We start from the raw sequence: 21,483 nt of genomic DNA, 5'->3' as shown, positions 1-21,483 counted from the left end.
CCAAAAACTCGTTGGTGAAATCTCATATACACAGAAGGATCATTGAGAGCAGTCTGTATGAGACTTCAATGTTCTTTTTAAACTAAAATCAGATAAAAGTGGGTGGTGTGGCATGACTAGAAATATCTGATATCTCATTTTTTGGTGTTGTAATGTGAAGTATGCAGATGCTTATCCTGCTATCTCAACAGACTACAAACAAATGTCACACCGGTGGGAGTTTAAGTTAAAAATGTTCTGAGGGCAAGGTGGAAAAAGATTGGTTTAATTTATTTAATAATTATTTGCAAAGCAGGAATAGGCTTGGTGCATATCTCAAACCTGAAGGTGTTGCTCTTTCAGGTGGAGGTGAATCGTTGTAATGACATTGTCAACTTTTCACTTGACTGTGTGTTTACACAGTCACTTCCAAGTTTACCTCTGCTCAACCTCTCTGTTGACATTAAGTGCACATTCTCACATTTCTCAGATTACCAGCACTTTTATATTTGTGCAGAAAATGACTTTCTAATGTAAAATGTAGAAGATAAACCCCTAAACACACTGAGAATACTTGCTTTTCCTTTTCTGGAGAGGTATGTTCTGGGGGTCGTTGTTCTTGCTGTCCAGCTTATCCGGTTTTGCAGGTTTTTTAAAGTTCACCTTCTTGTGTGCAGTCTCCAGGTCACGCCCAGTGATTGGATATCTGATCTAATGTCATCAGGGCATTGAGAACTTCTTTGCTTGAGCCATTTTTGATGCACACATCCGTCTGTGAGAGCAGCGTGGTGTTGCTTGTACTGAAACAGATTTAAGAATAAGAAGTCAATAGTTTTAAGGAAAGTAGTAATTGTTATACGTTGTTGTAAGTGTAAAACCTTGAATTGTCTTATTTTTGAATTTTTTGGGTTTTGAGCTCAAAAAGTGTGGGTCTAAGATTACGAATACAAATTGAAGATTAGTCTCAACTGACTGAATCCCAGCCCTGGGCACCGGATTCCTCATAAGGTAAACCATGTGAGCCTTAATGGTTTACATTTTGAGATGTTTGAGAATAAAGATTTGATCTAGTGTAAATTATAAATTAAATGAATAGACTGAGGTTTCTAACTACATCCGTTTGAAATATGTATGTGTCTATATGAAGTTATGGTATTTTTAGAAACTGTTGAAGATTGTTTTCTCAGTCAATGTGCTCATACATCGTTGGCATAATTTTCATTTCCATTATTAAGGTTACCATGGATACAGACGATAGCTCAAATGGGATATCCGCATACAGTGATATGGTGAGCATTTGTTTCTACATCACTTTTGTATCGATGTGTGGAACCTCAGTTTAAACACTGGACATTATTTCAGTGCCACTGTTTCTTCCTGTAAAAAACACGTTCGTTTTTTCTTTCTGTTTGTCACTGAGTCTCCTGATAAAGACCTAACTACCATTTTCTCTTACACCCTCACATGTCCTCCTATCTCTCTCTTCCAATCTTCACCTTTCCCCTCCCACAGTGTGAATCGATGTGGTGGGGCACCCTGGGGTCTGTCCGCCCCTTTCCCAGTTTTCATCCAGAGAGGGACGTTTCATTCCTCCAACAAGCTCTGGAACAGAAAGGTACAGTTTGGTGCATATTCATGAGTCACAAATAAATATCTATATTGTTGCACTTCTAAAATAGTGACTGCTAGTTTTGTGTAAGTGCTGTGTTTTTTTTTCATTTAAAGATGTGAACACCATTGTGAGAATACTGACCAATCGCAGTAATGCTCAAAGACAATCTCTGGTCCGGGCCTACAAGTCCTTCTCGCAAAAGGTAAACAGGAAACAAAACACATCTATAGTACTATATATAGTGAAGTTACTCCAAATGACCACAAGCTCAGTGTGTGTAAGGGTTGCTGTATAAAAAAAAATGAAATGGGAAACAATAGAGATAAATGTATGATATAGTGAGTTTGTGCTAAAGGAGCTGGATGGAGGTCTGAAGAAGGTTCTGTCCGGTGATGTGCAGTCTCTGATAATGGGTCTTATGATGACACCAGAGCAATTTGAAGCACATCGCTTACACAAAGCCATGGAGGTTTGTCATATTTCTGTGTATTTATTTACTTTGCAGATATCTGGATGTATGAGTTTTATATACATCAACATACATTTAGCCAGTTGTGATGCTGTGCATGTGTGTGCATGCACGCGCGTGTGTGTTCATTCAGGGTGTTGGTACAGATGAAGAAATCCTTTTGGAGGTTTTGTGTACAAGGACACCACAGCAGCTCTCTGACATCACAGCTGCATACAACCAAGGTGCACTGAGAATTTAAAAATAATTGTTGAACCTTGTTTATTATTTCATAAATAATAACGCTTTAAAAGAAACACTGGACTTTAAATGGGAAAGTTCACCCAAAAATAAAAATTCTGTTATCATTTCTTCACCCTCATGTTGCGCACAACCTTTATGACTTTCTTCTGTGGAACACAAAGAAGTTATTTTGAGAAATGTCTCAGTGGTTTTGTGTCTATGGAAATCAATGAGGGCCAATGTTGTTTAGTTACCAACGTCCGTCAAAATATCTTGTTTTCTGTTCTACAGAAGAAAGAAAGTCATAGGTTAGGATTGATATATGAGTAAATAATGAAAGAATGTTCATTTTTACTTACAATTTCTGCTGGAGTTTTTAATTAAATACTCAATTTAATTATAGAGATTTTTTTTCTGTTGTTTGCAAATGACAAAATACACATATGTAATACGTCATGTTGTCTTGAGGCAAATATGAGTGCGCTTATTGCATATTTAATTATTATGTATTGAAAATAAATGGTTATGATGTAATTATATCATGATTTGTAATACATTTTTTATTTTATTTAATAATGTCTGTTTAATAACTTTAACAGAGTTTAAACAGGATTTGGAGACAGACTTGCTCAGTGAAACCAGTGGAGATTTTTCAAAGCTCATTATGGCTTTGTTGAAGGTAAGACTTCATGTCTGGAATCAGACATTAAACACCAAAACCTTTTACATTGCTCCATTTACATCATCAATACAACGACAATCTTTCTTGTCTCTATCTCTCCCTTTCTCTCCCACTGTCTCTCTTTTATCAGAAAGGGAATGGGCCAGCAGTTGTTGACCAAGACTTAGAAGTGAGTTTAAATAAATCGGCGATGACATCATCTGCCCAGTCCTGAGTCAGTGCAGTAAAAGGACTTTAGGGAGTCGAGTCTCAATGTCACCTTGTCTTTCATGAGACGGATTTCATGTCACGAGTATTTGATAAGGATTTAACTATGAAACTCTGATGTTGACTTTGCTTTGTTTGATCTTTTATATTTCAACTGCCAGACCTCTAGATGACCTCAGAAGCAGGATATTGCAGGAATGTTACCTCAGTTAGTTAACTCAAGATATTCTAATGATTAAACTCAGGTCAACAGGGGTTTTTATAATGTAAGCATGTTTGAGAAAGCACATTGACTTCTTTAGATAAACACTGACCCTATAGATTTTTGCTTTGTGGAAAATCAATCTGTTAATTATGTTGTTTAGACTTTTTCCGAGGAGCTAAAAAACAAGAAACCTGCGGCTGAGATTTGGATCAATATACTCACCACACGAAACCCAGACCACCTTAAAACTGGTGCGTTACAAGTGTTTTTGTTTCTGTCTTAACATTTTAAGACAAAACTCAAAAGTTATTTTGCGAAATGGCGGTATATAAAAAATTACATTAATTTTAATGTAATTAATGTGTTTTTAAAGATTTCTATAATGGCTAAAATTTGTATTTGCTTTAGTCTAATATTTATAATAATCTATGTGAATGTATTTGTGTTTTTCAGTGCTGAGTAAACTGGAGATTGAATTAGACCAGACAGTGGATGAAGCTTTAGAGGGACATTTTAAAGGGCTCCTTTCAGGAGATCTGAGAAAGGGCTTAAAGACACTAGGTAACACATATTTTTGTGTATATGTATGTTTATGCATTACAATATGTTTCATTAATTGATGTAAAACGGACAATTGATTTGATCATTTCCTTTACCAGTACACTCTATACAGAACAAGCCTATGTATTTGGCCCAGCGGATCCAAAATATGAAAGTAAGTTGTTTAAGGGGCGATTCACATTTCCAACCAATAGACAAGCTCGGTGAAGATGGAGACACAGATAATCACAGCATTAACAAATCTAAAAGCAGAGTTATTGCAAGGTATTTTCAGTGCGTTTAATCCATATATCCTTGGTTTATACCTCCTCGTCTCAACGGCTAGCGTGGCCCATGGTTGCTTAGCAACGACCGACTCCATGAGAGCTCAATCTCGTAGGCGCTTTGGAAAAAAAGGAGAAAGCAGTGCGGCTCGCGTTTTCCGCGCGGTTTTGACTCGAAATTTGAATAGCCACTTAAGTCATTTTTTTAAGCAAAGCAATCCTTAAAGGGACAGTTCACCCAAAAATAAAAATTCTGTCAACATTTACTCACCCTCGAGTTCATACTCTGTATACATTTCTTTGATATTTGGAAGAAAGCTGGTAACCAAACAGTTCTCGGCCATCATTGACTACCATAGTAGGAAAAATGACAACAGTAGTCAAAAGTGCCCCAGAACGGTTTGCTTTCCTACATTCTTCAAAATATATTATTTTGTGTTCGACAGAACAAAGAAATGCATACAGATTTGGAACAACTTGAGGGTGAGTAAATGATGACAGAATTGTTATTTTTGGGTAAACTGTTCCTTTAAGTATCAAACATCTCATTTTAGGAAGAGCATTACTGGAAACAGTGAATCTCTGGCCACTGTCTGAGTCACAAATCTCATTTATACAAAACCAGATATCTGTTTATTTTTTCAGATCATGACATTTTTATTATTGTTCAATTTAAAGTCAAGAATTTGTAAATAGGGTTGTCTTCTGGTAAAGCCAGATTTTCCACATGACTGGTTTAAAAAGTATTTTTACTAATTAACTAAACAAGTTATTTCCTGAAACTCTACTTTTCAATTTGTGTGTGCTTGTTCAAAACAAGAGGCTGTTTTCCACACACATGTGACCCTGGACAACAAAACCAGGGTCAATTTTTCTAAATTGAGATTTTTACATCATCTGAAAGCGGAATAAGCTTTCTATTGATGTATGGTTTGTTAGGATAGTGCAATATTTGACCCAGATATAATTATTTAAAACTCTGGAATCTGAGGGTGCAAAACAATCTAAACATTGAGAAAAGTGTATGATGCATTGCATTGTTCCATCCACTCACAAAAATAAAGTGTTGATATATTTACGGTAGGAAATTTACTAAATATCTTCATGGAACATGATCTCTCCTTAATATCCTAACGATTTTTGCCTTAAAAGAAAAATCGATCATTTCGACCCATACAATGTATTTTTGGCTATTTACTACAAATGTTCTCGTGCTACTTAAGACTGGTTTTGTGATCCAGGGTATATATTCAAATTCAGGGTATATACTCGGATACAGTTCCACATTGACGTTGGTGTCTGTCTTCTGCAGGTACCATTGCTCCAGGGTGTGATGGTGTCTCACAGTGAGGAAGATCTGCTGAGCATTCGAGTGGCGTACCTTCAAGCAACAGGGACGTCCCTTTACACTGCCTTACAGGTCCCCACGATGTCAAAAAAAGACTGGTATAAATAATTTCAGCTACAACATTAAGTTCTCTTTATTTTTCTCTCTATAGAAGCAGTTCAAAGGTGAACTCCAGCAGGCTTTGTTGGCTATATGCCGTGCCGAAGATTAGGAACACAAATACGCAGCAGATGTGTAAAACACCGGGGGTATATATTACAACTGATAAACGTCTGTGTACATACAGTGAAAGAACACTTTATCCATAAAGAGCTGTTAAACAGGAGATTTGCTTAGGAAAATAACTAAATAAAACACATTACTTGCCATTTTAAAATCTTGTTTTTTTTATAAATCCCACCTTTATTAGTTGCCTGTAAGAGCTTAAAGAGGACGGGAACAGATAAGAGATCTCTGACCCACAGTCAAGCTGTTAAATATGATGCAAACAGGCGAGTTCATGGTGATCCAAACGTTTTCTGTTATTTTATGGATTTGATTAGAGGAACGTGTGTAAGATTTCTTCAAAAAGATACAGAGGTGTCATAAAAGATACCGATAGAAGAATTATTAATGTTCACAGTTACAATAGTTCAGCATTAGCTGGATTGTTTGAATATTGTTTATTGTCCCTTAAATAACAATTATAATTTAATGATTTGCATGCCCTAAAATGTGTGAAGATCAAAACTACAGCATGTAGAAGTTTGCTTTTAATTAAAAATCATGTAAAATGCTGTGTAGCTTTTGTTACTTTTGTATTGTTCGTTTAATCTTTATTATGGGTTATTAATAATATGGCAGCAATTCCAATTCAGTTTTCTGGCACCGCTGCTCATCTTCTTCTCCACCTCTGATTCCTATTATCTGTGTTTTTAAGCTGTAAGTTTGATCAATTTTAATTATGTTACTGCTTTACTAGGGTGGTCTGGGTGGAATCTCACAGAGGAATTCAGCACTCCAGTCTCTTCCTGTTAGACAGCATGCCAAATCCATTTTCACATACAATTATATGAATCAGTGAACTTGAAATCCCCTTAATCCCTCAAGAGTCTATTAAAGACATTAAGACCAAGTCGATTACATGAGGTCAGCACTTGTTCTCTGCTGTAATTGCTGTTAATAATGTAGAATGAGTAAAGACAGTTGACTCACGTACTGTATGACGTTGTTTCCTGGCTCATTTAGCCAAAGGCTTATCTAAAGTTTATTCAAGAAAAGATTAGGAAAGGAAAGAAATAAAAAATGCTATTTAAGTCTCATTGTTCCAAAGTCCAGACCAAGCTGCACTTATTAAACGTTTTATGTTCAACTTCAATGGAAACGGCATGCGTCACTTTAAAGACGTGTTTACGTGTGTATCTGTACATCAGTGGATTATCTGCATTGGCACAAATTTTGTATTGTTCAGGCATACTTGGCCAATGTAGCATTCTATTCTATTCTATTCTATTAAGGAATTATTTTTCACAGCTTTATATTTATAAACAATCTTACATTGTGAATGCCATGGACGATTCTTTTTTGTTTATTAAAATCTCAATTTAATTTTTTAGTTCTGGATTCCTAAATAATTCTCTAATAAAATCCCAAATTGTAAAAATGGTTAAGCAAAATACGAAACACAAATCTTAAATTTGGCTTTTTATTAACATCGTCGGGTTGGCTCTTCACATAGGGTTATTTTTTCAACCCGGTTTCAGGAGGTATAAAACTGAGATGCTTAAATAAAACTTTTAAATAAGTTTTAGTCTACGATGGACACTTTGTTCACAACCTTCCTACTTTAATTTAAAAAGAATAAATTAAACCATGTTCTATAGTTTTAAAACAAGAATTCATACTGTATGGACATTATTTATCACTTATTATAGATTAGACATTGAAGCATAAAATCAGAAAAGCATACACTCTTGACTGATATGCATGTGCAGTTGTCAGTAATGCATGTTATTACAAGAAATAAAAATGGATACAAAGTAAAATAACTGATGATCATCTTATAATATACCACATGTTACTACAGTTACAAGTGCAGCTCTTTCTTAAACAGCCAGGCTTATTTTGGGTTTAAACAAACATGTTCATTTCAACGGCGTGTAAAAGAGAACTGGTAGAACAAAGCTAATGACACCAGCTGTCACTGAGTAGCCTGATGATGTCGTCATCCGGATGGTGGTTTTGCTTATTGTTACCGTGGTGGCGGTGGCATTCATGATCACTGTGGAATTAGTGATGGCGGCAGATGAGTTTGATGGAGTTGTGCTGGTGGATGAACCTGACGGAGCCAGACTGGTTGGGATGCTGGTTTGAGTTGAACTTGTATTTGAAGGTGCCAGACTGGTTTGAGTTGAACTAGTTGAAGCGGTTTGAGTAGTATTTGATGTGGCCAGAGTAGTTGGCACAGTGGTTTGAGTTGAACTCGAAGATACCGAACTTGTCGTACCGTTGGTTTGACCTGCAGTCATCTTAAAGGGAACAATAATTGTTTATTGCAAACGTTTATAGGACAATACATTAGCTGTTCCCCAAACGGTTTGTTCCCTTCCCTTCCGCATTACCCTTTTAATTGCTGCAATTAAAATGTGAGAACACAAGACGGTTTTTCAAGTTTTTTTACAGAATTGAGTTCCACATTTACATTATCATAATGCTTTTAAAGCATCCCGTCAGATTTAGATCTTCTCTCTTAAAGTGATAGTTCACCCAAAAATAAAACTTCTGTCATCGTTTACCTGTCATGAATCTGTATGACTTTCTTTTGCAAAACACCAAAAAGATATTTTGAATAATGTCATAACTGCACAACGGCGGTACCCATTGATTTGCACTGGTGGTGTGTCCATACCACCATAGTGTGTGAATAAATAATCATTTTTTATTTTTTGGTGAACTATCACTTTAAGAATCCCCCCCACACAAAAAACTTAAAGTGTGTTTTCACGTTTTACTTACTCAACCTCTTTTTATCTTATTCAATACTTGGCTATGCGTATTTCAATGATGTATGTTAATACTGTAACACGAAGCATTTCTGACATTACTACGGATATTTAGTCTAAACAAAAACATTCAATGCCGTTTATTTTGTCATTACCTCAGTCTGGAAGGCCAGCAGAGCCAGCACAAGAAATCCTGTGATCGTTTCCTTCATGGCAGCAAGAAAACAAAAAGTAAGAGAATGATGCTTTAGTCCGTGTAATGAGTCCAACTGCGATCGGCCCAGCAGGAGAATGAGAGTCTGATCTGTGTCCTTCTCCTCTTAAATAGGCTGATCTGGAGCACCTGTAATTATGTCACGCTCTCATGCTTCCACACAGGTGTGTATTGATAAAACTCCAGGGACAATGGCCACTCCCTGGTCCAGAATGAACACAGCATTATTTTTCTGGGGTGTGGGGAAGTATCAAAGTTCTCCTGAGTTTACAATTTAATTTATAGCCTGTTTCACGTGAAAGGAAACCTTGATACTGTGGGCTGTATTATGTGTCAGCTTTACATCTTGTATGATGTATGTTACAAGGCTGATTACATTTAATGCATGTTTTTATGTTTTGCTGCTTTTCTTGGAAAATGTTGCCTTTAGGTGGTCATTTTCACATTATTCTTATAAATATTACTTTTCTTCCTTGTTCCTCTAGCTCACAAGACCACATTGAGAAAAGTTTAAAAGATATGAGTCCATTAGAATGGACTATAACCTCAAATTCACAAGTGCATGTCAATTTAAAGAACTGCAGGAAGTGTGAATCTAATAAAATCATGCAATCGCCTTTATTTTCCTTTCCAAACTGATTGTTACTGGTATTCATATATATTCAGCCTATTGTCATCTTAAACCAGTATGACTTTCTTTTGTTGAAAACATATTGCTTGGGTGAATTCCATACACCACTTGAAAAATGATCTGCAAACCGCACACTTTTGCGTTGACATTCGTGGCTGCTTTATTAAGCATTTAAATGAGTCAACATGCTTATTGAATTTACCCAGGTATTCATTCAATTATCTTCTTTTGTGTTGCTGATTATGAGAAAACCATGAGGGTAATAAACAACATGGGAAAGTAATGATGAGTAAAAATGAAATGAAATAATCTTGGTTATAGCATTATAATACCATCAGGGTATGTCACATTCATTTAAAGCATCTATTCTTTATATGTGATTTGTTTGAAGCTGAATATATGTATTATTTACTTTATTTTATACATATTTGTGCTACTCAACAGGCTTTGGTACTGTCAACACACACTGGTGGTATCATTGGACTACTGAATTCAGTGTATAGATTTACTGTATACATATAGTATATGTACTTTAGTGTTTATCATATAAAATATTAGCGTGTATCTAAAATTTGATATTTTTTTAACATGATGTTTAGATCATGTAATTTACTGGTAAACAAAGGATCAGTTTTACATGTGTTAGCGAATAGAAAAAAAGAACCAGTAAAATTATTTTCAACTATTAAATGTACATATATTTTGACCATAAAGTCAAGATATAAAATCTTGTTAATAAACAAATTAAAAGTGGTGTGTTTGTGAATACGTGAAAAACCTAGCTAAAGTTTTGTGTGTGTGCGCAGATGATTTAAAATCATAAATCATATATGATAAAATCATACATAATGTAAAGGACATTCTGTGAAAATATAAAGTTGATATCTTTAATATTGAATCAGTAAGGCCATGTCAAAGCCAATTTATTTTGTATTTTTTGCAAAAAAATCATTTAAAAAACTAAAATCTTTATATATAATATATCGTCATTTTACGGCTGACTGCTTTGATGCTCCCAATCTCATAATTATTCATAAAATAATGCAACTTTAGCCTGGATTTCACAGACAGGATCACATATTTTAATCAGGCTTTTAATATGTTTTTTATTCAAACACATGCAATTTTTCTACTTTAAACTAAATCCATTATGTGATTTTTGCTATAACAGTTCATATTTAAACTAGTTTTTTACACAGGACTCTTTAGACTTCCGATATATATATGCTTTTACAATCAGCTAGCATTACATTTTTGCCATTACATGCAGTAGTTCATGCCATATAATGAATATATACATATAATTGTACATCTATCGTGCAGTCTGTGTTCTGTCCAGTCAGAAAATGTTGACCTTCATCATAAGGAAGTTAAACTATTTAAACAATAGATGTATTTGCGGAAGCAACTTTGATAAAAAGTTTAAAGCAAATGATTTAAATAAATGTCACTGGAGATAAGATTTTAAACCACTTCAATCTGCTGCAACATTAAAGGGGTCATATGACATGGCTAAAACTAATATTATGGATTGTTTTAGATGTAATGCAATGTGTATATACGATTTAAGGTTCAAAAACGCTGTATTTTCCACATACCTTGCATTTTTGTATCTCCTCTTTGCCCCGCCTCTCTGAAACGCGCAGATTTTTTACAAAGCTCATCACTCTGAATAGCAAGATGTGCTATGATTGGCCAGTTAACCAGTGCGTAGTGATTGGTCGAATACTTACAACACACAAAAGACACATAAAAACACGTGTACACATGACCCCTTTAAAATAAATATTGTTTGAATAAAATCAAAATGTGTCTGTAATTGTTTGAATAAAAGCTTAAAAATAATCAAATGTATATCAAGAAAAACATTGTTTTAAAAACCAAAGTGAACCCCTTGCATGCTTTGATTTACATCACTTGTATTTTTCACATTTTTAATTGTTAATGACAATAAAATATTTGTAAATTACATACACAAGTACAATGAACAAGCATTATTATTATTTCTTGAATGTATTTGTGCTTGATTTCTTGATTACAGATTCCAAACTGTCCTTCATTGCCACCACAGGTGCACAGACACTGTTAGGAACAGCAGGCCGACAGAAGCACTGACACTGGAAAATCCATTTTTAGTAGTGCTTGCTTGTGTGGTACTGTTTGCATGTACGGTACTGTTTGCATGTACGGTACTGTTTGCATGCATGGTGCTGTTTGGATGTATGGCACTGGTCACTTCAGTTCTTGTCATCTCAGTAGAGGTTCTGTTCAAGCTTGTGCTAGTTGTAAATGCCGTTGTTGTAGCCGTGCTCTGAATTGTGAAAGAATGGGATGCTTATGATCAGAAATCTTTTTAAAACACAGTACAGTATGATACAGCCAAATTAAAAGTCCAGGCTCGCCTTTGAATAAGACACGCCCACTTTTGACATGGGCATTTGGTCATTGCCTTAAATCTTATCAGCAACATTCAAATCACACACTTTTAATGTCACATCAGGCTCTACAATAACACTGAGATGTGTTCCATTTAACACATACAATGTGACATTGACAAAGAAGGTAAAAAAAAACATTTATTTTGTACAGTATAAAGTCAACAGAGGCCAGATTTAAACCTCTTCCAATAAAACATCTGTCTTAACTTTTATCTTTTTTTGAATGCCTGTTGTACATATTTTTCTATTCTGTCGACCAACCTGGCAGATGTCTCCTGTAATGACCATTGCATAAAACCATACCAAGAACTAATTTATCACACTTTAAACTGAACGTCTTACCCATACAATATAAAAATATCACTTTTTGTATACATTTACTTTCCCAGATTACATTGTAAAAAGCTTTTTTATACACAGTACCGTATTAAATGTTTCAATAATTCTATATTTTAAAATGAAAGCCATGTCAAGAGGAATTTCCCAAGTTTGAATATCCATTGTAATCACAACATTTAAATGAATGAACATTGTGTAAGAATTACCTGTGTAGGTGGTAAAAACAGCAGAGCTGATACCAGCAATATAAAGACCAAAATCTTGAGCATGATGAAGGACGCTGAGATATGATGTGGTCAGTGGGATGTTGATTAGACTTGGTTTATGCTGCCTTTGATTTCAGGTTTCCTTAATAAGAGCCTTTTATACTTCTGTCCCACCTCACCTGAGCCTGTATCCAAAGTCTGCCACACAGCCAATCAGCTGAGCTCTAATCCATTTATTTACACAATGTGCGAATTCAAGGTTTCTTATTCACGTTATTTTCTTAATCCATATTTTTGCTGCCCTGTAAAACTAAACTAGACAAATCTAGTCAAATAAATTGTTGTCAGTTTTGACTTTGATTTTGTGAGGTTTATGCTTACATCAACAAAAAATATCTGTAAATATATACAATGAAAGACTACTACGTCTTAAAAAAGGTGCTCCAAAATGTTCTTCACAGCGATGCTATAGATTAGAACAACCATTTTTTTGGTTCCCTAAAGAACCATTTACTATTTTTATAATTATAATCTGTTGTAATTATAATCTCCACTATAAAAACCTTTTGTGAGACAGAACAGAAACATTTAGGCAAAAATGGATCATACTTTAGGTTTCATTCACTTCTAAACCCAAACCTCAAACTTTTTAAAAGGATTCAAGTGACAATGTCAAAGCTTTTTATATAAACCTGCTGAAATTAAATTAAACCCATACAGCGGATTATCTGTATTTACCAATGGCATGAATAATCAAACATTATTATCAAACAGCACACAGTTTAGGAATTCAGCTGAGGTGTGTAGAATATGATAAAGTGGAATGTGATTTCAGTGAAAAAGCATTATTATGTATGTTACTCTCAAAAGTGCTACATTGTTTCGGTTTTACACAGACTGGAAAAAAATATTAATAAAATGTTTTATTAAAGATTAATGAGACAAATGGGATGTTTTCTGGAACATCTAGTAAAATTGATATTTGTCAATTTTATATGTAATGTTAGTGTTTCTGACAGACATTGACTATGTTGCCAACGAATTAAAAATAATAATCCCCTCACTATGCAGGAAGTACAGTAGCGTTTCCTCCACACCCGTGCTATCAGATCTAACAAAGATTAAATATTTCCATTTGTAACGTTAAGCTACACAGAAAAAAGTCAAGCCGTAAAAACATGTCACTGAACAAAAAGGAAATCATTGTTTTTCGCTAATTACATGACAGGATTTGTTGGATTTTACTGCTGTGACAAATCAAGTGTTTTACACATACATTTATAATTTAAGTATTTGTTTGCAACTCTTTTCTAAGGGAACTAAAATTGCAGTAAAATACTGATTAATTTAGCTCCTTTCATTTTTTGTAAATGTAAAACACTATCACGGGCACAGCAAGATATTTTGCAGCCTTCAGGTTTTAAGCTAGCAATAGTGTAATAAATTCGAAAGTGAATTAATTAAGTAAATGAATGTAAAGCTTATGTTCTATAAGAAGAAGAACACACAGAACATCACAGAGCTCAGCAGAAGGTGAATGGAGTCACACTGGGCTGAAGCACCACCAACAGGTTTGATCTGTGTGGTTGAGGATTCAAAGAGTAAAATAGTTGATTGATCAAATTCTTATTTGACAAAAAAAACACAAATGAAACAATCCTGTATATTAATGGAAGTCTTTTGGCAAAATATTTCCATGAGCAGCCTGGCTGCTGTTACAGAACACTGTTGTAAATGAGCTTGTACAGTTATCAAATGATAATTGGTGTAAAACTTGGTTCTTGATCAGGACAGAATGGCAACATCCACCAGAACTCACTTATAAGCTGCACTAAAGATGGTAGATTCCAGCTGTCTGTTGTGCTGTTATTAGCAAGGCCAGATGTTCTCTGTTAGAAAAGTAAAATTTTGATGAAAAAAATTCTTATTGGAAGAACACATACTAATTGCTGCACGGAAAATAAAAGGTCATGTACATTATGTGCCTCCATGTCTCACTGTGCACATTTAATGTCCAGACTGCATTATGCATATCCAGGAGCTTCAGGCTTTTCTCTGTCATAGTTCCCTTTCATGTCCTAAACACACCCTAACTGTTTGTTAAATTTAATCTAAATGTATGATTTTTTTACTTTCAATTTATAAGTGCATTGGTATTCACTATACATGGTTATTTGGTCCTACTGTTTTAATTCATGAATTATTTTTAAATTACAACAGTTAATTAAAATAGTGTTTAAAGTGCATCAAGAAGCACATGTAAATAAGGACACTTTATTTATTTTTTAACTTTTTTAACACACTCATTTGTTTAACTTAATAAATATTTTTGTATTATACCACCAATTTTGACATATTATATTTTAATTAATAAATATTTTGTACAAAATATGTACATAAAAATAAATAAAGGATTTTTTTTACCAGAATGTTGAGGAGAGGCAGGCAAATATAAATAACAGCAAAGAGTCTCATTGTCCCTGTTGCTTGAATCTCTAGCAGGTTGTACTCTCCTGTCAATGACCACCTCATCCCAATGTTTATATATAGTTTCAACCCCCTCAAATACTGGGGATGGGGCTATTTTACTATGCAAAATCTCACCAAAAAGATAAACACTGGAAAATCTGCATATACATACAGGCAGAAATATCCCCTGATGGTTGACATTCAGAAAAAAGTAAGCAGTTTGCTTTTCAGATAAATGAATACTTTGGTGGCCACTAATCTTAAATCCTACCCTAACATCAGTGTCCTCCTTGTTTAGGTCTCCCTTTATTGCACACTTTGCTGGCACTACACCTTTCATGGTTGGAGTTTTTTATGCAGCAAATTTCTTTTTCAGGCATTGATACGTTGTTTGAAAAGATAATCAGATTTATAACCAGTTCTTTGTTTTTAATGTTCTGTAGATTTAAAGGTGAAAAGATAATTCACTGTACTTTTCAACAAAGCCATGCCCATTTGAATAATGAAGGAAAAATGAGACTGATATTTAAATGATACTTGACTGAGAACTCCATTTAGTATCATAATACATGAAAAAATAACATTTAAACATTTATTTTGGGGATATTCCTTCCGTCCTGTTTCAGACACTGTTGTGTGTGGGTGTGTGTTTCTGTGTTAACTATAATTTTTCATAAAAATGTAAAAGATTTTGATAACAAAGGTCATAGAACCAGAAGTCATGCGAAAACATCACATTTCAGACAGACAGAGCACATTTACATGAATGTAAAATTTCCGTGGGTAAAAGCACGCTTTCATGCAGTATATCATCATATGACAAATATGTATTTTGCAAATGCAAATCTTTAGGAAATATCTTAGCTACTAAGAGGAAATTATGTTTTGGGGAAAAGTTTGCATAAACAAAGCACAAACAAACAAAAAACAAATATTCGTACCAAATGGAATATTTTAGTAAGCACATTATGATGATGAGTAAAGGATATAGTAAAAATGGCATAAAATGGTCAATTGTAAATTGGTTTATAGGAGATGCTTAGATCCAAAACAACACAGTAAATATCATACCACAACCAGATCTTTGCACATTGTTTGACTTCTTTGAGGCATTTTGTACATTTTCCAGAAAAAAAGTTTGAAAATGTGTCTGCATTAGTAGCTAGACTTAAAATGTATAAATGTAGCCTGTTTAAAAAGAAGGCAGGAAAAAAGTTAGTTAAAAAATATTAATAATAATTAAAGTTTATTGTTTCCAGGAAAATAAATCCCATTAATTTGTTATAATCTTTTTTTTATATATAAAGAGCACTTAATAAACATTTTTTAACATTTTAGCATTTAAGTAAACGTTTTAAACATCTTTTTTATTATTAGTAGTAATGCTTTAAGCAACAAACAAAAATCCGCAGGAGATTAAACGTAACATAACATTAAAGAAAGTAAAATAATTACAAACAGATAATGTTTTAACAACTTTTTTGTTTTCTTGAAACTTTTTAAACATCTATGCCGCTTGCACTTCCGCACGATGACGTCGAGATTTAGTCACGGAAGTGACGCAATGACGCTTTTCGTCCTCCAATCAGAGCTCGCAGCGGATGATTTCGAACATCAACGTCCCGGACGGGGAATACGCTAGAGAAGATACCCCCTTAAAATATATAATTTTACGCGCCGCCCTAAATAAGCCGTTTATTCATAGCGGTAAATATTTCGGAGAGAAACACGCTATATGTCAGTAAAACTGAAAGTGATTTTAGATATAAACGTTAACTCAACCGATAGATGTTCCAGTGAATGCGTCGCGCTCGTGTATTTTAAACTGGACGTGTGGCTGTTTTTAACAGCTCAGATATGGCTCGGGAGCGGGTGGTGCAGAAGAAGTCTTTCCAGCAAAGTCTGGACGACATCAAGGAAAAAATGAAGGAGAAACGGAACAAGCGTCTCGCCAACGCTTTAGCTGCCAGTCATGGCCTGTCAAAGCTGAAGAACAAAAACACAGGTGCCATTTCATGCTTCATTACCCTTGGAAAATTATACACGACTTAATTTATGTAAAAGTTTAGTAACCATGCTTTTGGCAGAATCGTTACAATTTGGTATGTAATGATGTACTAGTTCTGTTGTAAACTCTGATCTTTCTCTTCACAGCTGCAGTGAAGCCGTTTGTACTGAAGAGTGTTCAGGTGAACAACAAAGCTCTTGCATTGGCTCTGCAGATAGAGAGAGAAAAGGTACGGCAAGCACAGGGGGTCATTCTGCAGCTGAAGAAAGAAAGGCAGGCGCTCTTCTTTCACCTGCTGATGCTGAAGAAAACACTGAGAGATCGGGGAGCCCTTGAAAACGCTCAGGTGAGAGGTTGATACACGCACATACTTTTTTGAGGTATGCGTTGAAATGGTGTAGAAGTGTATATAATGTGGCATCTTGGCATATTTCTGCCTGTCCCCATACTTTTCTATTGATTTCTTGCAGATTTCTCCTCCTGCTGAGACAAGTTCACCAAGTCACCCTGTCAATCCCAGGTAAAGGAGAACAATTATTTATATTTAGTCAACTTGTGCATCGTAATCGGGTTGCTATCCGATTGGACATGCACATTCCACTGTCACCTGACCATTCGCACGCTATATGCAAATCTGTGTTTATGCCTCCTGAGTGATCAGATTGCTTTCCATTTTAAATACATTTTGCATGGCATTAACACTTTGTCCTTTCTGGTCAGTAAGATCCATGATGTCACAGAGTGTGAATATCCTTAAAATATCTATAGCTCTGTATCATATGTCTGTCAAATAGTTAAAGAAATAATCGTTAATGGTGTTTTTGTGCAGGCCAGTACCTGTGTTTGACACTGATATTCAGAAGCCTCACCCGGAAGAGCCCCTCGTGGAGTCATCTGTTACTGCCGGCACCGGTGAACATCCATATATACACATCACCAGGGCTGGGAAGGTTACTTTTAAAATGTATTTCACTACAGATTACAAAATACATGCTTTAAAAAGTAGTTTGTAACGTATTTCGTTAGATTACACAAGTTCTGTAACTTAATCTAAATACTTTAGAATACTTTGGAATACTAATAAGGTATGTAACACAAATGGGGCCACCAAACAGAGGACTTGGTTTCCATCTGCATATATTGTGGAAAACTGATGTTGTTTAAAATAATGTTTTAATATATCTCTCACAATTCTGAGAAAAGAAATCAGATTTGTGAGTTATAAACTGGGAATTGTGAGAAAAAGTCAGGACTGTGAGATAAAAGAACTTACCGAAACAAATTACTTAAACAAGAGACTCGAGGGAAACATGAGAACAGTTGTTGATCATTCAGGTAAACACAGACATTAAAGATTCAAGGGCATGTACATTTATTAATCTGGCTATTTGTATAAATTCTGGAGTATACAGTATATAAACTTCTATTGCATGAAATAGCTTTCAGAACAGTACTTAATAACATTCCTTCTTATTTTGTTAACATTATTCCAGTTTTGCATATTCTGCAAGGGGTATGAAACCTGTAGACAGAACTGTAGTTTAGGATGCTTTTGCAGATTGTCAGAGTCAGAGAATCACCGAATGCTCTTAACATAAATTAACCATTGCAGTTAATGGAATTTTAATGGCATTTGTTTCATTTAAACTTTATAAGTAATCACTTTGGTAATCTAAAATACTTTTAGGAAGTAACTGTAATTTTACTACCACCATTTAAAAAGTAACTATAATGAAATACAGTTACTCAAATTTTGTATTTTAAATACGTAACTAAGTTACATGTATTTCATTACTCCCCAGCCCTGTACGTCACACAAAACATTTTCAGCCTCAAATATAAATATTCCAAACAGTTTGTATGTTGGTTGTTTATTTTGCTGTTGTCTCTTTGCAGCGACTGTTTCTGGTGGTCGTGGTGACAGACACGTTTCATTGCCCCCGACAGTGGGAACGAGACGAAAGAGGCGGAGTGCGCGTTTTGACTCCACCTCTGTGGAGAAGTGCGTTACAGACGTATTGGAACCCTCTTGCTCTGAAAAGAAACAAGAAGTGTCTGTTGATAAAAGACAAGAAGGGGAACTTAGCATTCCGCTGGATGACATTCGTAATGAAGAGGAAGAACATAATGAGGAACTAAGATTTGTTGGGCCAGATTCTAAAACGTGTGTACCTGACAATCTTAACACAGATTTAGACACTGAGCCTCCAGAAATCCAGCACTCAACGCCTGAGCCCCCACAGAGGACCACCAGGCAGCCCAAGAGGAAACCCGCTCAAGCAGCCCCCCGCATCAAACCAGAGAGAGGGCGCAAGCCAGACCGAGCTCCGCTGAAGAAGCCGTGGGAAAACTCCAAACCGCGAGCTCGCTCCAAGAGCCGAGACCATTCGCAGAGTCGTGCAAGAGTGGCTCTCCCACCTGGCGATCGCCTCAACTCCTCATTGGGTGGCAATGACACGTTTGACTTTGACTGTGAAGAGGCGGTTCATCTAACACCTTTCAGAGCAGGCAACAAAGCCGTGGAGAAACCATCACCTGACACTCGGGTTGCAGAAGAGGTCCAGCACGATCCTGCTGTAGAGACCAACAACAGTTTATCAGAAGGGGAGCAGGATGCAGATGATAGCCTGTACATGCCAAAAAGGAAGTCCAGAAAAGCTTGTAGTCCACCACCAAGACGAGCTCGCTCCAAAAGACGGTCGATTCAAGAGGCCAGAAAAAACAGAGGCAAAGAAAGTATCTCTAATAAACGTGCTGAAACAAAGCACACAGGTAAGCACACAAAGTTTAGATTTCATTCAAGAATTAAAAGTGAACACTATTGGCATTGTTTTTCTAATTATTTTTCATTGCTTTTGAAGAAGAACACAGGACTGAAATTGCAGATACTGGCAAACATCGTCCAGACGCTCTTGACACGGGCGCTCTACCAGAATCACCAGTTTGTGTTCTTCAGGAAGATGTCAGCCAGTCAGATCCAAGAGAAGAGATCAACCGATGTAATGTTTTTTCGTTGAGAACAGCATCTGTTTTTGAACATTCTGTGATACTTGTAATTTTAAATGAGCTGGGATATTAATTATTTTACTTTTTTTTAAATTTGTTTTCCCACAGCACCTACAGAGGCTCAAGAGTCTCTGATTCCTGTTACCCCTGGTGAAGAGGCAGAACTTATGATGATTGACAGCCCAATATTTGAATTTCCAAAGTGCCTGAGCAACTCATCTGATCAGGAGAATGAAATGCATTTGGTGATGAATAACGGCATAAGAAAAGGTAAATAATCTATTTTTGTTTGTCTTTCTTTCACCGTTGCACATCAATCAATTCACTCTGTCTCTTCTTTTCCTGCTTTTTAGTGAATCTTCTCACATCATATGTCACAAAATATTCCCTTACTAAATTCACATTTGTTGGTGTTACTATTTTGCACTGCTTGTGTCTCTGCAGGTGGGCTGGTTGTTTGCTCCTTTCTGGGCTTGGGTTTGAGTGATGTCACAAATCTCTCCCCTGCAGTCTATCAGAAGCCAATGTCTGCTCAAAGCACCCCTGAACTCTCCACCCGTAAGCGTCGTTGCACGAGCACCGTCAACTATAAAGAGCCATCGATCAGTTCGTAAGTACAAGCCTTGTTGAAAATGAATGCAGATTTTTTAAATTTGTGGTAAATGTGCCATAAATCTTCAGATTTTTGCATTGTAGTTCTTGTAGCTGTTTGTGTGCTCTGATATGTATTGAATTTTGTTTTTTATAATCTGCTTATTTTCTTTTAGGAAACTTCGACGTGGTGACAAATTCACAGACACTCGGTTTCTGCGGTCCCCTATCTTCAAACAGAATCCCACGTCCCGTCGGAGTTCAATCAAAAATATGGAAAAATACAGCGAGTCTTTTGTGGGCTGTCGTTAATAGAATAATCTTGATCAAACATTGTAGAATAATCTCTAACCATCTTAATTTCATTTAATATGTCTAAAGTAAACTATTGCCGTTTGTAAAATGGTTATCACTTTGCTTTTCTTAGTGTTACGATTTTGTGAATATTAAAGTTTGTCATTTTAATCGTCCAATCGTATTTGTTCAGTCAAAATTTGATTTATAAAATTTTAAATAGAAATGGAGAATTTTTATTGATGTGTTTAAGCATCTCATCTACTTGTAGCAGCTGGTGCCATTTTAACATCTTGTCTATTTAAAATGTAGATCGTTTTTTAGTTTTAAATTCTGGTACACCTAAGGCTTATACATAATGCTACAATCATTGCAATTATTTTGCCATAAGGAAGGTAAAATCACAGAAATTTTTTCAGGGGCTCCGTTTGGAACGAGTTCATTGATCTTTATGATTTGGCTTCAAGTTCATTCCTGATTAAAATCATTAGCATTTTACAGGTAAGGGATACAAACAAAATAGGGAAAATGCTATTTAAAATTGCAATTTTGACTTGCTGCTGTAGTTTTCAATGAGGTCTATTTAGGGTCAAACGGATACCTTTTTAATACATTACATCTTATTTAATAGATCGCATTAACTGAAGCAAGACCATGGGTTCAATTATTCGATCACAAACTCCTTAAATACACCACAAAACCAAATGCATAACCCACCAAATGCATAACCCTCCAAATGCACTCTGTTACTAAATGCT

At 35.4% G+C, this 21,483-nt stretch overlaps 3 protein-coding genes across 4 annotated transcripts; 2 read left to right on the top strand and 1 right to left on the bottom strand.

Annotated features, from left to right (window-relative positions):
• Positions 1 to 734: 734 nt before the first annotated feature.
• Positions 735 to 6,461, top strand: anxa14 (annexin A14). Of its 2 annotated transcripts, XM_057355051.1 has the most exons (13): positions 735 to 987; positions 1,215 to 1,268; positions 1,492 to 1,594; positions 1,705 to 1,793; positions 1,947 to 2,060; positions 2,194 to 2,284; positions 2,882 to 2,961; positions 3,095 to 3,133; positions 3,537 to 3,627; positions 3,830 to 3,937; positions 4,036 to 4,091; positions 5,513 to 5,620; positions 5,700 to 6,460. In XM_057355051.1, the coding sequence occupies exons 2-13, from the start codon at positions 1,221 to 1,223 to the stop codon at positions 5,757 to 5,759; spliced, it is 987 nt and encodes a 328-aa protein (XP_057211034.1). In that variant the 5' UTR covers positions 735 to 987; positions 1,215 to 1,220; the 3' UTR covers positions 5,760 to 6,460. The 2 variants fall into 2 exon arrangements, with proteins under 2 accessions (XP_057211034.1, XP_057211035.1); XM_057355052.1 differs by lacking the exon at positions 3,095 to 3,133 and having other exon boundaries at positions 5,700 to 6,461.
• A 311-nt stretch (positions 6,462 to 6,772) lies between these two features.
• Positions 6,773 to 8,895, bottom strand: LOC130567292 (uncharacterized). The gene is made up of 2 exons (XM_057355287.1): positions 8,685 to 8,895; positions 6,773 to 8,055 (listed from the first exon to the last, which is right to left on the bottom strand). The coding sequence occupies exons 1-2, from the start codon at positions 8,739 to 8,741 to the stop codon at positions 7,672 to 7,674; spliced, it is 441 nt and encodes a 146-aa protein (XP_057211270.1). The 5' UTR covers positions 8,742 to 8,895; the 3' UTR covers positions 6,773 to 7,671.
• A 7,549-nt stretch (positions 8,896 to 16,444) lies between these two features.
• sgo1 (shugoshin 1) lies at positions 16,445 to 20,896 on the top strand. The gene is made up of 9 exons (XM_057355231.1): positions 16,445 to 16,831; positions 16,981 to 17,180; positions 17,305 to 17,354; positions 17,664 to 17,746; positions 18,731 to 19,606; positions 19,696 to 19,833; positions 19,949 to 20,110; positions 20,285 to 20,450; positions 20,608 to 20,896. Exons 1-9 carry the CDS (start codon positions 16,684 to 16,686, stop codon positions 20,741 to 20,743), a joined length of 1,959 nt encoding a protein of 652 aa, XP_057211214.1. The 5' UTR covers positions 16,445 to 16,683; the 3' UTR covers positions 20,744 to 20,896.
• Positions 20,897 to 21,483: the final 587 nt, after the last annotated feature.

This window comes from Triplophysa rosa, linkage group LG16, assembly GCF_024868665.1.
Source record: "Triplophysa rosa linkage group LG16, Trosa_1v2, whole genome shotgun sequence".
Classification (NCBI taxonomy): Eukaryota; Metazoa; Chordata; class Actinopteri; order Cypriniformes; family Nemacheilidae; genus Triplophysa; species Triplophysa rosa.
The sequence above is the reverse complement of the archived record's forward strand: the minus strand, read 5'-3'. Positions and strand labels throughout refer to the sequence as shown.

What these genes read in the sequence shown, in the direction of transcription:
- LOC130567292 (XM_057355287.1), bottom strand. Translation starts at nt 8,741, where the DNA reads ATGAAGGAAACGATCACAGGATTTCTTGTGCTGGCTCTGCTGGCCTTC. An exon ending in TGCTGGCCTTCCAGACTGAG is followed by an intron (nt 8,056 to 8,684) that starts GTAATGACAAAA and finishes GTTCCCTTTAAG; the next exon opens with ATGACTGCAGGTCAAACCAA.
- sgo1 (XM_057355231.1), top strand. Translation starts at nt 16,684, where the DNA reads ATGGCTCGGGAGCGGGTGGTGCAGAAGAAGTCTTTCCAGCAAAGTCTG. An exon ending in AAGAGAAGAGATCAACCGAT is followed by an intron (nt 19,834 to 19,948) that starts GTAATGTTTTTT and finishes GTTTTCCCACAG; the next exon opens with CACCTACAGAGGCTCAAGAG. An exon ending in AAAGAGCCATCGATCAGTTC is followed by an intron (nt 20,451 to 20,607) that starts GTAAGTACAAGC and finishes ATTTTCTTTTAG; the next exon opens with GAAACTTCGACGTGGTGACA.
- anxa14 (XM_057355051.1), top strand. Translation starts at nt 1,221, where the DNA reads ATGGATACAGACGATAGCTCAAATGGGATATCCGCATACAGTGATATG. An exon ending in TTGTTGACCAAGACTTAGAA is followed by an intron (nt 3,134 to 3,536) that starts GTGAGTTTAAAT and finishes TATGTTGTTTAG; the next exon opens with ACTTTTTCCGAGGAGCTAAA. An exon ending in AGCGGATCCAAAATATGAAA is followed by an intron (nt 4,092 to 5,512) that starts GTAAGTTGTTTA and finishes TGTCTTCTGCAG; the next exon opens with GTACCATTGCTCCAGGGTGT.